The sequence below is a fragment of the Abrus precatorius genome, unplaced genomic scaffold (genome assembly GCF_003935025.1).
Source record: "Abrus precatorius isolate BTA unplaced genomic scaffold, Abrus_2018 Scaffold9, whole genome shotgun sequence".
NCBI classification, from domain to species: Eukaryota; Viridiplantae; Streptophyta; class Magnoliopsida; order Fabales; family Fabaceae; genus Abrus; species Abrus precatorius.
In genome coordinates, this window is record NW_020874439.1 from 2,107,222 (window position 1) to 2,123,941 (window position 16,720).

The 16,720-nt window shown below is 34.1% G+C and overlaps 1 protein-coding gene across 1 annotated transcript; it reads right to left on the reverse strand.

The window, feature by feature from the left end:
• Window positions 1-11,817: 11,817 nt before the first annotated feature.
• Window positions 11,818-13,829, reverse strand: LOC113851456 (type III polyketide synthase A-like). Its single transcript, XM_027481944.1, has 2 exons — window positions 13,679-13,829; window positions 11,818-12,782 (listed from the first exon to the last, which is right to left on the reverse strand). The coding sequence occupies exon 2, from the start codon at window positions 12,745-12,747 to the stop codon at window positions 11,818-11,820; it is 930 nt and encodes a 309-aa protein (XP_027337745.1). The 5' UTR covers window positions 12,748-12,782; window positions 13,679-13,829.
• Window positions 13,830-16,720: the final 2,891 nt, after the last annotated feature.

The window sequence follows — 16,720 nt, forward strand, 5'->3', positions numbered from 1 at the left end:
GGAGACCATCCCCTGGTACACCAGGCGACGTGTTGTTGGGTCGTAGACCCATCCCTACTTTCCTCCCGACTCCTCTCCCCAAATCCTCGCTCGGAGTGGGTCCATCTGCCATGCATTCATGCAACACAACAACAACAGTAAGACAAGACGCAACACCGAAACAAAAACAGAAATAGAAAGGGTAAGTTCCAAGCAATTTCCAGTTAGAAATCAAATCGGAAAAATAATTGAAATGAATTAATAGCGTTTCAAAGTCAGAATTCCAGCAAACACCTAATCTCAATTTAATATCTACTAAACAGTTAAGAAGCATAATTAGATTCACAGAAAATGCATTAATAATGTAGTTCACATGATGCAACTTAGAACACCACTACTTCCTCAATTTCTATCATTCCTCCAGCCAAGGCGATCGGAGACCCTCATTCCCTACAAGCACACATTGACCACAATACTCCAGGGTTATTTCTCGATATTACCAATTTTTGGTTCCTCAGGAATGAGTTCTACCACGATCCTCGGCAATGCTTGCCCGCGTCAGGATTAGTAGAGGTTTTTATGGCGACGTGTCCCGGCTGCGGTGAGCTATTCCACGCCATTGGGGCAACCCCCTCCACTACCCCCAAGGTTCTTCCTTTGAACCTGAACACTCACATTCCCCAGCGGTGCCAAACTGTGTCCTTGACTCTCCATCCTCCACACCACATATGTTAATATCCGCATAATAACAATGATAATGTAAAATCAAGGCACGCTTAAAAGGATTCACGCATTCAAAAAGAGAAGTGTGCACATGCACTCAGGAAGAATAAAGGAAAATAAAGAAGATGGAGATGAATGTAACAATTTCTGCGAGATACCAAACACCTCAAAATACATCATCTACATAAGTACCACAAAATTTTCACAAAATGACCGTGACCTAATCCCACATGCAAACTCAGATTTTTGAGTTAAAAATCGACAACATCCATGGTTTATTATTCAAACAAATTTTGTTTTGTTTTTTTTTTTAAACCAAAATAGGGCTCCATGGCTCTCGGTTAAAACAAAAGAAATAGGTAGGGGGAAGAGATTGATTTCATGATAAAAGGGTTTCGAAAACAAAATGGACAACAAGAGCCGAAAAGAGAAGAAAGGTTGTATCAGGAAAATTTACCATGCAAGAGATAAATCATCCAAGGTCATCATTTTTATTCAATAGTAAAGGCGAACAACCTAGAATCATGTAAGGATTTCAATATTATCAACATGCAAAACTATTTCAACCTCAATCAAGTTCACGCAAGTTACAAAACATGGATTTTTAAAACACTATCCAAATATAATCACCACGAGATGAAAGAAAATGGTTTGCATGTAAATTTCTTTGATGAAGATTAGAGGCGAAAACAAGAAGAAGAGAGTGCATGTAGAGTTTACAAGTTAACAAACAACCACATGCATTCAAACGCAAGCAAGAGATCCCTTAACCTTGTTTGGTTTGAGAATGAGATGAGGAATGGAAGACTTAGCCTCGACGTTGGCGAGAACTCGATCATAGCTTGAGTCTTGGATGGCGGCACAACCGTTTGGAAGAGGGGTGCAAGGCTGTGTTGGAAACTCTTCAGCGTCCTTCGTATTTTCGAGGAGTGGTGTCGCTCACAAGAAAGAGAGTGAAGGGGTTGTTTGGTGTGAGGGTGAGAGGATGTTAGAGAGAAAAGAGTGATGAGATTGAGAGTGTTTTGAAAAATGAGAAGGGAAAAGGGCGCGTGAGAAATGAAGAGGTTGTTATATAGTGTAACCTAAACCTTATGTCTATTCGTTTCCCAGAGGCTGGCGGTGAAGGGTTGGACAAGAAAAGTTTTAGGGTTAGGTTAAGGGATACACCCTTTTGCCTCTCCCTCTAAATGCTCGCGCCTCTTGGTGTGCAGGTGCATGCGAAATGTCCCTTTAAGAGCATTAAATGCTCAGAGTGTAAAAGAAGCAAGCCATTAATGCTTCCCATGTCTCCATAGGCCAGCCATCATAATGAAGTGACTAAGTAGGGTTTTGACTTGGGCAAGAGTGAGCGGTTAGAGTATATTGGCGGCTAGGGTTTTGATTTGTGGAAGGAATGGGTTTAAACCCTTCGTATCCCACGAAATTTAAAGGGGTTATGTCTCTTGTGTGGCTGTGTAAATGAAAAGGTCTTTTAAGTGGAATTTAATGGTGGCACGATTTCAAGGGAAGTGATTGCCCCAGGTGCAGAGTTTTAAATGTGGGTGGCGGTTTAAGTTGTTGGAGAAGGGAATAATCATGCAACGTCTCTTTGAATTTCTCATAAAGTGACGCCTTTTTAGGGTAGTACACGCACATAATCTTGTAATGATTAGCCATAAATGCAAAGCAATTAAGGCAAGGATACACAATTAATATCATGCACGGTTTTAGGGTTTTAAATGCATCATGGGAGAATTTCTACGTTGACTCACGCTTATCCTTATTGTGGTTGACGGTTCTAATCATTTAGGGGAGAAAATTGGGGTGTGTCCATACGTTTTCCTCGAGGGGATTAAAGGTGAGTGGGAAGTAATCAAGCATGATTAATTCTCTAATAAATGGTCATTGGAATAAATGTCAAATTGAATTTTAGTGGTTGGCTAATTAAGAGCACGAGAATTTGGAAGGGTTACGTTTTTGGGGAAGAGATTTTGGGGCTACTAATTTCCTTTAATTCGCGACTGCACCATTAATGAGGAGGTTATAATATTTATCACACAAAAATGGCAGTCTGGGGAAAGGAAAATGGTTGCATCTAATTAGGTTAACCATGGAATTATCAATCTCATTAAATGCAATGTTTCATGCTCCAAATCTAGGCCATTATGGCTGGTTTTTCGCTCTCCTGCATAAGCAAATCATGAAAATCTGATTACCTTATTTAAAAGAGGGGTATTGAATAAAATCATAAGGTGCATTAATGAATAGGGTAGCAATTATGTGTAAGTGCCGAGAATATGGAAAGTTTTCTTAACAAAGGTTATTGGGTTCTTGCTAATCTCGAATTAATCATAATCAAATGCATGAGAATATGGAAAGTCTATTCTTCTAGAAGAGGATTGTAGCTTTAAATTTTTGGTTGCACTATAAAAGGAAAGTTTTTAAATAAGGTCCAAATTAAAATATGGCAGTCCAAGAGGTGGTGGCTGTATTTATTTAGGGTATGTAGGAATTATGGATTTTGCATTAAGTGCAGTCAATTTGGGTTAGAATCTAGGTTACCAAATTCGATTCTCTCCCTCCCCTAGACATGAATGACTTTTCGGTTACTAGTACTAAATGAGGAAAGATTGAAACTTGCCTCTTGGATCCTTGGTAGTACACGTGAGTTCTAGGGTAAAAAGGATGGTGGCTCTCATTAATAGTCTAACTTAGTGTGCATGGTACCAGAATAATGGAAAATTTAAGTACACCCATTATTAGAACCTAGTGAACATCGAATATAAGTAAAGAAAATCACACATGCAGTTCCACTTAAATTAAGAAAGCATATCACAAAATCAAATAATAAGAATTAAAAGAACTACGTAATATTAATAACAATAATTAGGGGATAAAAAAAAGTCTACTCATCTAACTCAAAAGACTATCTCGCCCTAGGTTAATCTCACTAACCTTGGGTTAAGTCAAGGTAACTTCATCACATAATCATATAGACATGCACACACAAAATTAACTCAATATGCCCTCGGAGAAATAATTATGCAAGCAGGGAACATAATATGATTAAACAGTTGTAGCAAGAACTGAACTAGAGTACTAAAAGTCAAATAAAAGAGTTACTAATTAATAATTAACACTCTCTGCCATGCAAGCCAAAATTTGGGATGTTACAATTATAACAACCCTTGCAGACCCTTTAAGCTTGTGCATAACCACTTTTTTGGCTTAGAGTGAAAGTTCTAGTAAACTACAACAAGATACCTTAGAAAACTCCCTCGTATGTTGATATTTTCACTGCCAAAAGCAATTGAAAAGCAACCAGAAATTCAGATTATGCAGAAAAAATAAAATCAAAAACCAAAACTCAGTAAAATTAAAAAGGGAAAGAAGTGTGAGTTGCCCTTACAAAGCGCTCTTTTAAAGTCACTAGCTTGACGCCTATTGATCTTTGATTGTAGGAGATGATTTTGGTGATAACGGCTCTTGCTCTATCTTTAAACGTTTCCTCTTTTTCTCACCAATTTGCAGCTCTTCATTTAATTCAGAACATGAAAAAAGTAAAAGTAGAGGGACTTGCAGCAGTTTGATATACTCATTAAGTTTCTGTCCCTCCTTTTCACTCTCTTGACATGTTACTGCAACAAGGATCTTTCTTAGTATAGAATCATCATTCTGTTTTCCTTGCTTGGGATTCTGCAGTCCTTGAGGAAATGGAAGTTTTTTGCAAACATCTTCAAACAATCGCTTTTTGGTTCTTTTTGATTGTGTCTTACTGTTGTCCTTTGGTTTTTCTTTCTTCAAAATTGTTAACTACTCTTCCTTGCAATCCTCTTGTTGCTTATCTTAAATCTTGTTTTCTTCATATTTATCTAATATTTTCTCTTTCTCAGCAACTTTAGGACTTGAAATTTTCACCTCTCCTTGTGAAAGCAGCTTGGCATTGCTCTATTGAATTCACAATGGTGTTGCTAGGAAATTTCTCATCATTCCTATTCAACAATTATTCTGAAATTTGTCCTATTTGCATCTTCATCGTTTTTATGGATGCCTCTTGATTCTTGAAACTTGATTGAGTAAATTCCATGAATTGGAGCAAAGTTTCTTCAAGTTCATTTATTCTTTTTTGAAGAATCTGTGAAGACTGCAGTCCTCTTTGAAGTTGAGAATATGATGCTTGAAAATAAGGCTGTGAAAATTGAGGACTTGAGAATGGTGTTGTTGTAGCAGAAATTTGTTGATTCCAATCATAATATGGTTGACTCATGTTAGCTTGATATTGATATACATGAGGAAAGATAGATTTAGGTCTTTGAAAATTTTCTCCTTAATTGATTTGTTCTTGAAATTTTGGTGCAGCCACATCATAGGTTCCATTCAATTCATTTTCACTATAAAAATCACACACCAATGGGTTAGTTTGGGTAACTCTACCTTGAAAATTATTAATTAAAGCTTAAAAAGCATCTGCTTCATAAGCTTATGTTCTTGCAACTTGGCTTTGGTGAGAATTCTTATACATGTTGGTTGCCATCAAACAATAGAGCAACTTATTTTTCTGGTTTTTCCTTGCATAATAAAAAGAAAGTAAACAAAATTCAAACAAAATCAGTAACTAAGAAAAATGAAATCTAAAACTATGCAAAAAATTACAAAACAAAACATGCAGAAAACATAGAAAATTATGCAAAATGAAAATTATAATTATGCAGAAAAATGAGAAATGAAATTATGCATAAAAGTGCAAAAGAATACAGAAAAGTTATGCAGTAAACAAAAAAAAATATAATATAGACTCTATCCAAAAAAAAAATGCAGAAACAAAAATAAATTATGTAGAAAAATTAAACAGCTATGCAGAAAAAAAAATGCAACTACTCATGCAAAAATCAACAAAAAAAAATTATGCAAAAAACTTCACAATATGCAAAAAAAAAAAATTATGTAGAAAAATTAGAAAGTAAAACAATAAATAGAAATGCTCAATCTAGGTATCTCTTTGCTACTAATGATATTGAAAGTAAATAATCTCCGGCAATGGCGCCAAAAACTTGTCACAAAAAATTAGAAGAAACTAACTAGCAAGTGTACTAGGTAGTTTTAGCAAGTAATAAAATTTGAAAATCAATGTGAGCCCCAAGTATCGTCCTCAGGAATTAGTTCTATCAATTACCACTTTATAAATCAATAACTAGTTGAGCCAAACGAATTTGGAGTGTTTTGAATAATTTAACAAACAAAAATAATAAATGCAAAAATCTGAAAAATACAGCAAACCAGAATACAAATTTTGTATTAAAATGCTATATGGAAAATAGTTAGGAATCACTTCACCAGATTTTCTATTGCAATGTAATAATGTTCTGGACTCTTAAGAATTCTAATTGATTGATAATCATTTTCACTTCTTTCACCAAAGGACAATTCGTTGCCTCATTGATCCTAATATCTAATTAAACCTCCCTAATTCCTTAGGTGAAATTCAACCAAATATTGCATTAACTTCTGGAAATTATAGGATTACTAGATTATGATACTTATTCCTAAGATCTTAGTAACCTAGACATATGATTCAGATATGAGAAATAAACTCAATTTCCATCGATGAAGATTTCTCTAAGTTCAATTAAATGAAGGATTAGTTTACAACTGCATTAAGAACAGAGTCACATACTCAATTCAATTAAAACCTCAAGGTCCAGATCCAAAATTACATTACAATATCAAATCTGGATCCATAGATCCCCAACAAAAAGAAATCAAAACATGTTTCTAAAAGAAAAAGAGAGAGAAAGAGTAGAAAAAGAGGAGCTGCAGAATTTCTTCATAAATCCAATCCCTAGCCTGATTCCTCAAGGTCCAGAGCTTGGATGTTGCCCCCAATCTTCCTCTCTAACTCTCCTAAGGTGTATAAATTAAAAGAAAACAAAAAAAATGGTAAAAGACCCTAAATCTGAACTCTTAACAGCTATTTATAATTTTTCCCACCACCTTCCACGTTGACACTTTAATCACTGAGAGTAATAACGTGGAAAGCCTTCCAGAAGCTTCTAAGGTTGAGATAGGAACTCCAAACATCCAAAGTTAACACTTAAAAAATGATTTTCAAAATTCTGTTATTTTGCATAGACACTTTAAGGAGTAAGAGTGTCCACGCACATGTGTTCTATGCAAATAAACCTTGCGCGTGGCTACTTTAGGTGACCAGAGTGTCCACGCACTTTGAGTGGCTACTTTCAATGACTATAGTGTCCACGCAATTCTGCGAGTGGCTACTCTCAACAGTTAGAGTGTACACTCAATTCTGCACGTGGCTACACTTAACAGTTAGAGTGGACACTCAATTCTGCGCAGGCTATTCATGAATTCTGTTGCTAGAGTATTCACTTTCAGTACTTAGAGTTGCTACGCACTTGATCTTCATGAATTTTCTTCTTCAAAGTGTTAACTCTATGCACCTAAAGTTGCTACGCCCAGCACATATCACTTTATTCTTGATCTTTTAAGCTCAAATCTTCCACTTTCTTCAATTGAATATTGTTCAATCCTTATCCTCAAGACTCTTAGCTTAGAATTTCCTGCAAAACTAATAAAATTACATCATAATTCTATTAAATTCACACAATTTGAATTATTAAAGACAAATATTGACTTTATTGAATATTTATATATTTTTGTGCAATTTTCACCTTCCAAATTACATTTTCTATAAAACATAACCTAGAAAACTACTTAAAAATCTAGTAAAATATGCATTCATCACTCCCTATCTTCCCAAATAGGATAGGAAATGCGGGAACAAAACTCACCCATATCATACTTGTGAGACAGAGCATCAACCCCTTTGTTCTCCAACCCAGGCCTATAAACGATGTTAAACTGATAACCAAGAAGCTTTGCTGCCCAATTTTGTTGATTCATAGTGGATATATGTCGTTGTAATAGTTGACCCAAGCTCTTTTGATCTATGAATACTGTAAATTGTCTTCCCAATAGGTAAGGATGCTAATGCTGAATAGCCAACATTATCGCCATTAGCTCTTTCACATTGGTAAACTTAGATAGGTTGGGTTCACTTAAAGCCTTGCTGAAGAAAGTTACAGGATGCTTGCCCTGTGTTAAGATTGTCCTTATTCCTTTGCCGAATGTGTCAAATTCAATGCTAAATGGTGGAGAGAAACCTAGAAGAGCTAATACTAGTGTTGTTGTTAATTTCTAATTTAATACTTCAAAAGCAACCTGTGCATTGGGGTTCCAATAGAAACCATCCTTCTTAGTGAGCTCAGTTAAAGGCCTCGCTATCTTGCCATAATTTTGAATAAACTTGCGATAATAACAAGTCAAAACTAAAAAGCCTCGAACTCTTTTAACATTTGCAGGTACAAGCCATTGGATAACACTTTGAAATTTTGTGGGATCTATGGCTACTCCCTTATGTGAAACTACATGACCCAAATACTCCACAGAAAATTGAGCAAAAGAGCATTTGTGTTTATTCACCACCAACTGATGTTGCTATAGAATGTCTATCACTATCTTCAAGTCTAGCATATGTGTATCCCAATCTGAGCTATACACTAGAATATCATAAAAAAAAGATACAAATACAAATCTTCTTAGTAATGGCCAAAAAATCTCGGTCATCAAACCTTGAAAAGTATAGGGAGTGTTCATCAAACGAAAAAGGCATCACAAGATATTCGTAATGGCCTTCATGAGTTTCGAATGGAGTTTTGTGGATGTCCTTCTCTTTGACCCATATTTGATGGTATCCATACTTGAGATCCAATTTTGAGAAAAATGCAGCCCCATGTAGATTATCTAATAATTTATCTATCATTGGTATCAAAAATTTGTCAAGCATTATTACCTTGTTCAACGCTCTATAGCCAACACACATCCTCCACAAGTCATCTTTTTTTTTTTTTACTAAGATTACAGGGGTAGAGAAACCACTGTTACTGTGCCGTATCATACCAGAATCTAGCATCTCCTTTACTTTCTTTTCAATCTCTGCCTTGTGGTGGTAAGGGTATCGATAGGGCCTAGGATAGGTCTTTTTCCTTCACATAGGTTGATCGCATGCTTTTTTGCCTTCTAGGGGGCAACCTTTTTGGATCATGAAATACTTCTTTATATTGATTGAGCAACCTCTCTAATTGTAGTAGTTGCTCTTTATGCAGATCAGGAGCACCATCCTTTGTCTTTAACTGTCTTTGCGACTCTACTACAAACAAACAACCTTCTAACACCTTGATTGGTTTCCCAAAAAAACTTTGTAATGCTTCTTGATTTGTAACCTTCCCTCCTCTAGCTTTCACTATCACCCATTCATTATTTATCTGAAATGTCATAGATCTTTTCCCCTAATCTATTAACATCTCACTCAGTGAAGCCAACCATGATATCCTCAATACCATATCTATGCCTTTCAAATCAAAGAGTAAGGCGTTGATGATGATAATTACCTCATCCAACTCAATTTGCACTCCTCTACACTTCCCCTGCACGTAGGCTTTATAACCATCTCCCATGTTTAATACTCATCACTTTTGTGAGTTTAGTTGGCCACCCCATAGTTGCCACTAGCTTCTTTAAAATAAAATTATGTGTAGCTTTGTTGTCTACCAACACCATGATAGGTACTCTATGCATTGCACCCTGTAACTTTAGTGTTTGTGGTGCTAGCTTTTGACCTTCGAGATGCAACACGTTGCACTCTCCATTTATGTTCGCTATATCGTCTTCTTCCATAGCAAGCATGTTGGCTTCACCATCCTCCTCATTTGTGTCCTCTAAGAACATTACTTTCAATTGTCGATCAAGACACAGATGACGTGGATGATACTTGCCTCCACATTTGAAACAAAACCATTTTCGTTTGTGATCCAAAAGCACTTGGTATAACAAATGGCAAATTTCATTGTCTCTCGATGTAGTACATGTCCTATCAGCCATTGATTGTTTTTTCCTTAGCCATTTCTTTGAGCTTTTGGTAAGTAATGCTATTAGTCTCGCCCAGTTCTCTTCTATTTGTAAATACATTGCCTCCATCATTGATTTCAATCCAACAATTTCTCACTCAATCACCGTCATTTTACCCTCCATGCTATATACGTTCTTTCCTTATGTTCACTTCTTAGGTGGCATTCACCCTCCGAGTTATCTGGCAAGTCGGACTAATTTGTTACAAACTGAATCCAACAATGAACAAATTAAGAAAAATAATGAAAAAAATGTGAGAAATATACTAAATTTGTATTATTGAACAGTTAAAATATCAATAGGAGTACAATCACTTTGGCCCACAATCTATAACTAACCAAAAGTTATTCCTCTGTGCCTTCTCACTACACCCGCCCCTCCCTATATAGAAAATGCATCATGTTATAACTAACTCTCATTGCTACCTTCTCTCTATGCCAGCTCATCACTTATTCCTTCCTTTCTCCTATTTTTCCTCTTATAAACTCTCCAGATTATGGGCCTCTTATATGGTTACTGGATCATTATTTTGTCCTGACTATTTTGGAGCTACAACAGATTCACCAAGACAAGAATAGAAATTACTTGAAGTTTGTGTTGCCAAAATAAAAATTATGTATTTTCGTCATTAGAAAAATGGCATTACATAATAAGACTGAACTAATACAATATAACTAACATAACTAATTACTATTATCTTATAGTCATGATTCCAAATATTTGTTAATTTGTATATAAAGTATAATTAAAGGGTTACCTTTACTATAAAGATAAGGTTATTGTCATGTAGCCTAACAACTATATATTTAAATACTAGAAATGATATCTTCCTTGTATTAAATTATTTTTGCATGAATTATAACTTTAAAAATATTTATTTAGAAAATGGTACCTTTAAAGTCTAATTTTATAACATAGTAAGCAAAAATTAATTTTTTTGACTTTTTGTATCTTTTTTCTTGAACAATTTGAAATGAGGTTAGAAAATAATTAAAAACAATGCTAAAATTGAAAAAAATTTAAGTCATTTGTATAAAAAGTTGTGCGCTTGAAATAAAGGACATCTTCAAATTATGAAAATATGTTTATAAGTGCTTTATATTATGCCTCTATGAGTGAGCACAAATCTCTTATGTAACGCCCCAAATTTTTGCAATATTGATTATTGTTATATGTATGTATATATATATATATATATATATATATATATATGTGTGTGTGTGTGTGTGTGTGTAAATGTGAATGGATGTTGAAATTTGCACTTGAGTGCATGATGAATATTGAATGATGATGTGTACGAATGTGTATGGATAAATATGCGATTATAAGAGTATATATTTAGATATATATATATATATATATATATATATATATATATGTGTGTGTGTGTGTGTGTGTGTGTGTGTGTGTGTGTGTGAGTGTGCTAAGAATGTTGGACCGTGGCTGGTTTGATTGATGAGAATTAGGCTAAGTGTCTGGTGCAGAGTGTTCTCGTTGTAACGAGAGATGTCTTGCTATAGTGAGAGGTTTCTCGCTGTAGCGACAAAACGACAGTTTGGGGTGTAACTCTGTGTTATGTGCATGTGTTGGATAGTGTAGAGTACTCAGCCTTGTATTTATTTTTTAGGTAACCAAGACGATTAGCACTGGGCTCAATGAAGGAGTGGATGAAATTGCTATAGGACTTAGGAATTTCTTTTGAAAATTTGATGTATTAATTAAGTTCTGTAGTAGTTATTGATTCAAATTGTAATTCACCCTTATTTTAGAATACTTTGTTGAACTATGTGTCGAAAACCATTTGAATGAAATTTTTTATTATTCTCATATCCTCGAAATTCATTTATTTTGGAAATTAAATTTAAGGTGTTACACCTTACACTAAATAGTTATGCACAATTTTCATCACATTTATTTTGAAAGTAAAAATAATAAATTTATGAAGTAGGAGCTAGTTCTATAAGGTTTATAAAATAAAGTAAACAAAGCAATAAGAATTGAGAACTTAAAGTATCGTAATAAAATTTTCCTATTGATATTCATAAAGCAATTAATTTTCTACGACAATGCCTTATTATTAAGAAAGATTTTAAACCATAAGAAAAATAGCACCATTAAGTGCAGCTTCCTAATCCAAATTCATGTTCAAGATTATAGGTTGCGTAGGAGAATGCCTTCAAAAGTAATTCCTGGACCAAATGCCAATCCCAAACCCCATTCCTCTCCATCTTCTTTTAGAAACTCCTTCATATACTCCATGACATAAAATATAGTGTTGCTGCTAACATTCCCATAATGCATTAGTGCCTTCTTGCTACACTCCAGCTTGTCACTACTCAATTTGAGTGTACTCTCAAGCTTGTTGAGAATTGCAGGCCCACCAGGGTGAACAGCCCAAAACAAATCATTAAACTCCTTCACATTGCTTTTAGCCATAAGCTTCCTACAGAACTCCTCTATGTTGTCTTCAATTTTCTGTGGAAGGTCCCTTCCAAGCTTGAAATTTATACCTTCTTCCGAAAGTCTCCCATCAATCACATTGTGTGTCTCAGGCAAGAATTTTTGGACAGCATAGTTTAACTCCATAAAGGGAGACTCTTGACCCATAACAGGGTTAGCTCCAACTATCACGGCTGCAGCTCCATCACCAAAAAGTGCTGCCCCCACAAGATCATAAGGCCTAGCCTTGTTAGGGGGTCTAAAACCAAGTATTGTAGTCTCAGAGGTAGTGAGCAGAACCCTGCTACCAGGGTTGTTCTCTGCTATGTCCTTGGCTACTCTTAGGCCAGTGACACCACCATAGCAACCTAAAAAGTATAGCATTACACGAATAACATCACTCTTAAGGCCTAGCTCATTTGCAAGATAAAGGTCACCACCTGGTAGGCGAATTTCACTTGAAGAAACATAGACAATGTGGGTTATGTCTTGAGCTAGCCTTCCCCATTCCTTGATACAAGCAAGGCTAGCCTTGGTTGCCAACTCCACCACTGCTGGATTTGCTATTTCAAGTTTTTGCTTTAAGGTTGGTGACCCCTCTGTGGCCAACTCTGGGTATTTGTCAAGGATCTCCTTAGACATTACTGTGTATCTTGTCTTCACTGTTGTATTTTTACCTAAAAAGTGAAGAAAGTATTGTAGTATAGATTAGTAATTTTTATTAAAGAATTAGCTTATGTTTATTATAGTTTTTATTAGTTGCTTTTATGAGTGTCAAACTTTAATTATCTTCTCAAGATTTTAAATTACAATTCTAGTGACAGTTACATAGACTTTCAAAACCTTTATATTGCAAAAAGTTACTAGCAAATGGAATCCAATAATAGTGGGAATGCATTTATAATGTAGACTTGCAATCTTAATTGTGGATGCAATATGATTATAGATAACTTTGCATCAATACTATTAGGATAAAATCACAATTAAGGGTATGCTAGAAGAAAGATTTTAGAGAGAAAGTAAGGGAGGAATATACTTTTTAGTTTTAAATTAAGAGAATTATATTATTTATGATAACAAATATATGGTTAAAACATTAAATTTTATATTAATATATCAATTTATATATTCTATTTGTTAAAAAAAAAAGTAATTTTTAATAATTTTATTTAAAACAAAATAATTTGACCTCTCTTCCAATTTCCTTCAAAAGTCCTCTTGGTACGGAACTCCTTAAAATTTATCTTCATTATAAAACGAGAGACGCAATTAAAATTATAGACCATAATTTTAGATTTACCTTCGTTATAGAACCAATTTTACTAAAAACAAAACTTAAGTGGAGTTTCTTAAATGTTCTTTGTCTTTTTGTCAATTAAAATTAAAGTTTTACTTTCATAACCTGTAACAACATAAAAGTAAACATTTTATGGAGGTAAAATTCTAACTTTAATTCATAAACCAAACAAAAAATATGTACTTAAATCTTGTACTTTTGTTAATTGTTTTGAAGCAAGGAAGAAAAGGTTGATATTTTTGGTAAAATAATAACGTAAAGAATTAATGTACTTACAGAGACGCTCTAATTTCTCCTTAATATATGCATCTTCACACTTAGTATCACGTATGTAGCCCTCGACCAAGCATTCTTGAGGGATAATTTGGCTAGGGAAAGCTTTACCTATTGCAAGTATTGTGGCCTTCCCTAGAGTAGGAACACGCTTAGTGGGTGCACCATGCTGCGTGACACTAGCAATAGAATCACCTTGTGGCATCTTTCTGTGGTTTTAGCAAATACTATAGTGTAGAGACGGTGAAGACTTACACATGAACTTAAAAATTATCATATTATAAATGAAAGCTTGAAATGGTATTGGAAAGGAGTTGGTGGCAAGCAAGTTTAGCATGTTGTAAGAAAATTATTATCTTATTAAACTTCGGTGACAATTTTATGTTCATGATTTAGATGTGTGGAAAGTTTTACATGTCAACAACTTTCTACCATCTTAATTACCACCAAATACATTTCTAACTTGTGACACTTCTGCTACTAGTATTAAGTGTGACATAACATTGTGCCAAATGGTATAAACGAAATACTCACCTAACATTCTCAATACTGTAGTTTAAATTAATTTTGAGAAAAATGAGGTTAAAATTTGTTTGAAAATGAAGTTTTAAAATTAAATATAGAAATTAATTTTATTAAAATAGTAACAAATTTATTTTTAAAATAAAAAAAAAATATCTTTTTTGTGGATCTTCAATATGAAATCAATTCTTTTCAACTTATAAAGCCTTAATTTTCTTATTTTTCTAAGAAGTAATCACTTGTAACATATTGATTTTGAACATTCCTAAAAATTATTAAAAATAGGTTTAAATACGATTTTAGTTCTTACACAAAACTCATTTTTTTTATTTGGTTTGTATATAGCATAAACGTTTATAAATAAGTTCCTGAATAAAAATTATTTATAAAATAACCTATATAGTTAATGTTTTATTGTTATTTTCTTGTATTTAAACAATTTTTACTTGGATCTTATTCACAACACACTTTTCATTATAATCCTTATACATAACACAATGCAATTTGCTTGAGAAGAAAGAAGATGAAGAAAAAGAAAAATTACAAGAAAACTACTAACGTAGAAAAAGGAAATTGTGGGAAAATGAAATAATTTCACTGATTTGAGAGAACAATGTCATATTACAAAAGAAAATTCCACAAAAACTTAAAAATCCATGGAGGTTTGTTATCCATTCACTAGGAAACATGGTAAAAGGTAAGACATTTTGTGATGTATGTTACATCTTCGTTTTTGGTCCCTCCAGATCAATGCACCAATTGTGGTACAATAGAGTTGTTATTCACTAGTTATTCTAGACGCTCACCAAATCTAAAAAAATTAGAGGTTATTTGTATTCCTCGGAACCCCCCTACATCACCATTCAATATTTCTTGGCCCACTATTGGCCAAACCACCTTGGCACTAGGACCAATGTGAGTAGGATCGCTTAACCATGCTTCATAATTAGAAAAACGAGCACCATGGAAATACATGCCACTCAGCCAAAGAAAGATGATGGAGAGTTGGCTGAAATGGGCACCATAAACTTTTTGGGAAATCTCCTCCAAATCACTAGTATGGCTATCGAAATCATGAGCATCAGCATATAGGTTCCAGATCCAAGTAGTAGTATAAGGTCCTTTAGCTATTGTTTTTGAGAAATGACTGGGTTTTGCCCATTCCTCGAAAGAAGTTTTTATGGGATCCCTATCTACCAAAATTTTAACTTTTGGTTCCGGTAAACGAATAATCATCGAGTCCTCCTCTTTCCAGACAACACATATAAAGAAACTCGCCAACATAAAATAGAATTAGTGAACTTATGAAAGATGTTTATATTGAGTTTCGTTCTCTTCTATTTTCCATCTATCCATTCTATATTTTCTTTCATATAATCTATTTTCTTTAGTTATTCACTACAACAATTATGATCTTGAAGTCAATCCGTGGCAAGTGTTCGGATCTATTATGAAATAGCAGTGAGGCGCTCAACAGACCTTTTTTAATCTTTTAAGTGTTAGAATTTTCTTTAATCCATTATGTAATTTTCATTATGAAATGACTATTATGAAATTACCTTTTCCCCTTATGATCTTGAATTATGTTACTCTCACAACACAATATATGGTTCTCATACAATTAAGGGTTTAGAGAGCACTAACCTGAATCCATTATTCCTTGATGTTACCTTTCTCTTTGGTATCGTTGATCCTTTGGTATTTTCCCCAACTTTTCTTTCCTCTTTCAGCTCCTCTCGGATGGTTGAGAGAAAGTTTCTTTCTTGCGTTTATCGTGAGCTCACTCAGAGACCATGAAAGTGAAAAATAGGAAATGTCGTAACCCCTATTTGGTAACCACTCTTTAATTTATATGAAGGAAAAAGGAAGGGTTTCCTTATAATTGTATTTACAATTATACCCTCAATGACTCTATATTTTATATTTAACCACCATCACATTAAATCATTAATTAGAGTCATGCTATAAGTTATATAGGACACTATAATAAGATTATTAAAATAATCTAACATTCTCCCACTTAGCCTATGTGACGACTTGAAGATTTAATGAACTGTAAGTGCGCATATCATTGATAATATCAGGTCATCATCTTTTAATGATTTAAGTTGATCGGATCATGGCGGTCACAAGTCATTTGACGACATGATTCCTTCCAAGTATCACAGAACCAACTCAAATCAAAACAGCTTTAATCAGTCATACTACATGTTGTAACTCTGATGTGCTTTTAACACTTAACCTGTTATCAAACTCAAACCATACATGTACATTAACACAATTCAGATAACAAGTAAACAAGCAGAAATAATACTTTTATTGAATTCCAAAAATGTCTACAATAATATGAGCAAAACAATCTATACACATATATGTGAATCACACAATCATGCTAACAAGGACTTGTCTATAATGGCCATTCTACCAACATGGCCAGAAAATGTTTTAGGGGCAATCTCTTAGTTAGCGGATCCTCTATCATTAAATCTGTACCAATATACTTAATAGACACTTTCTATTTCC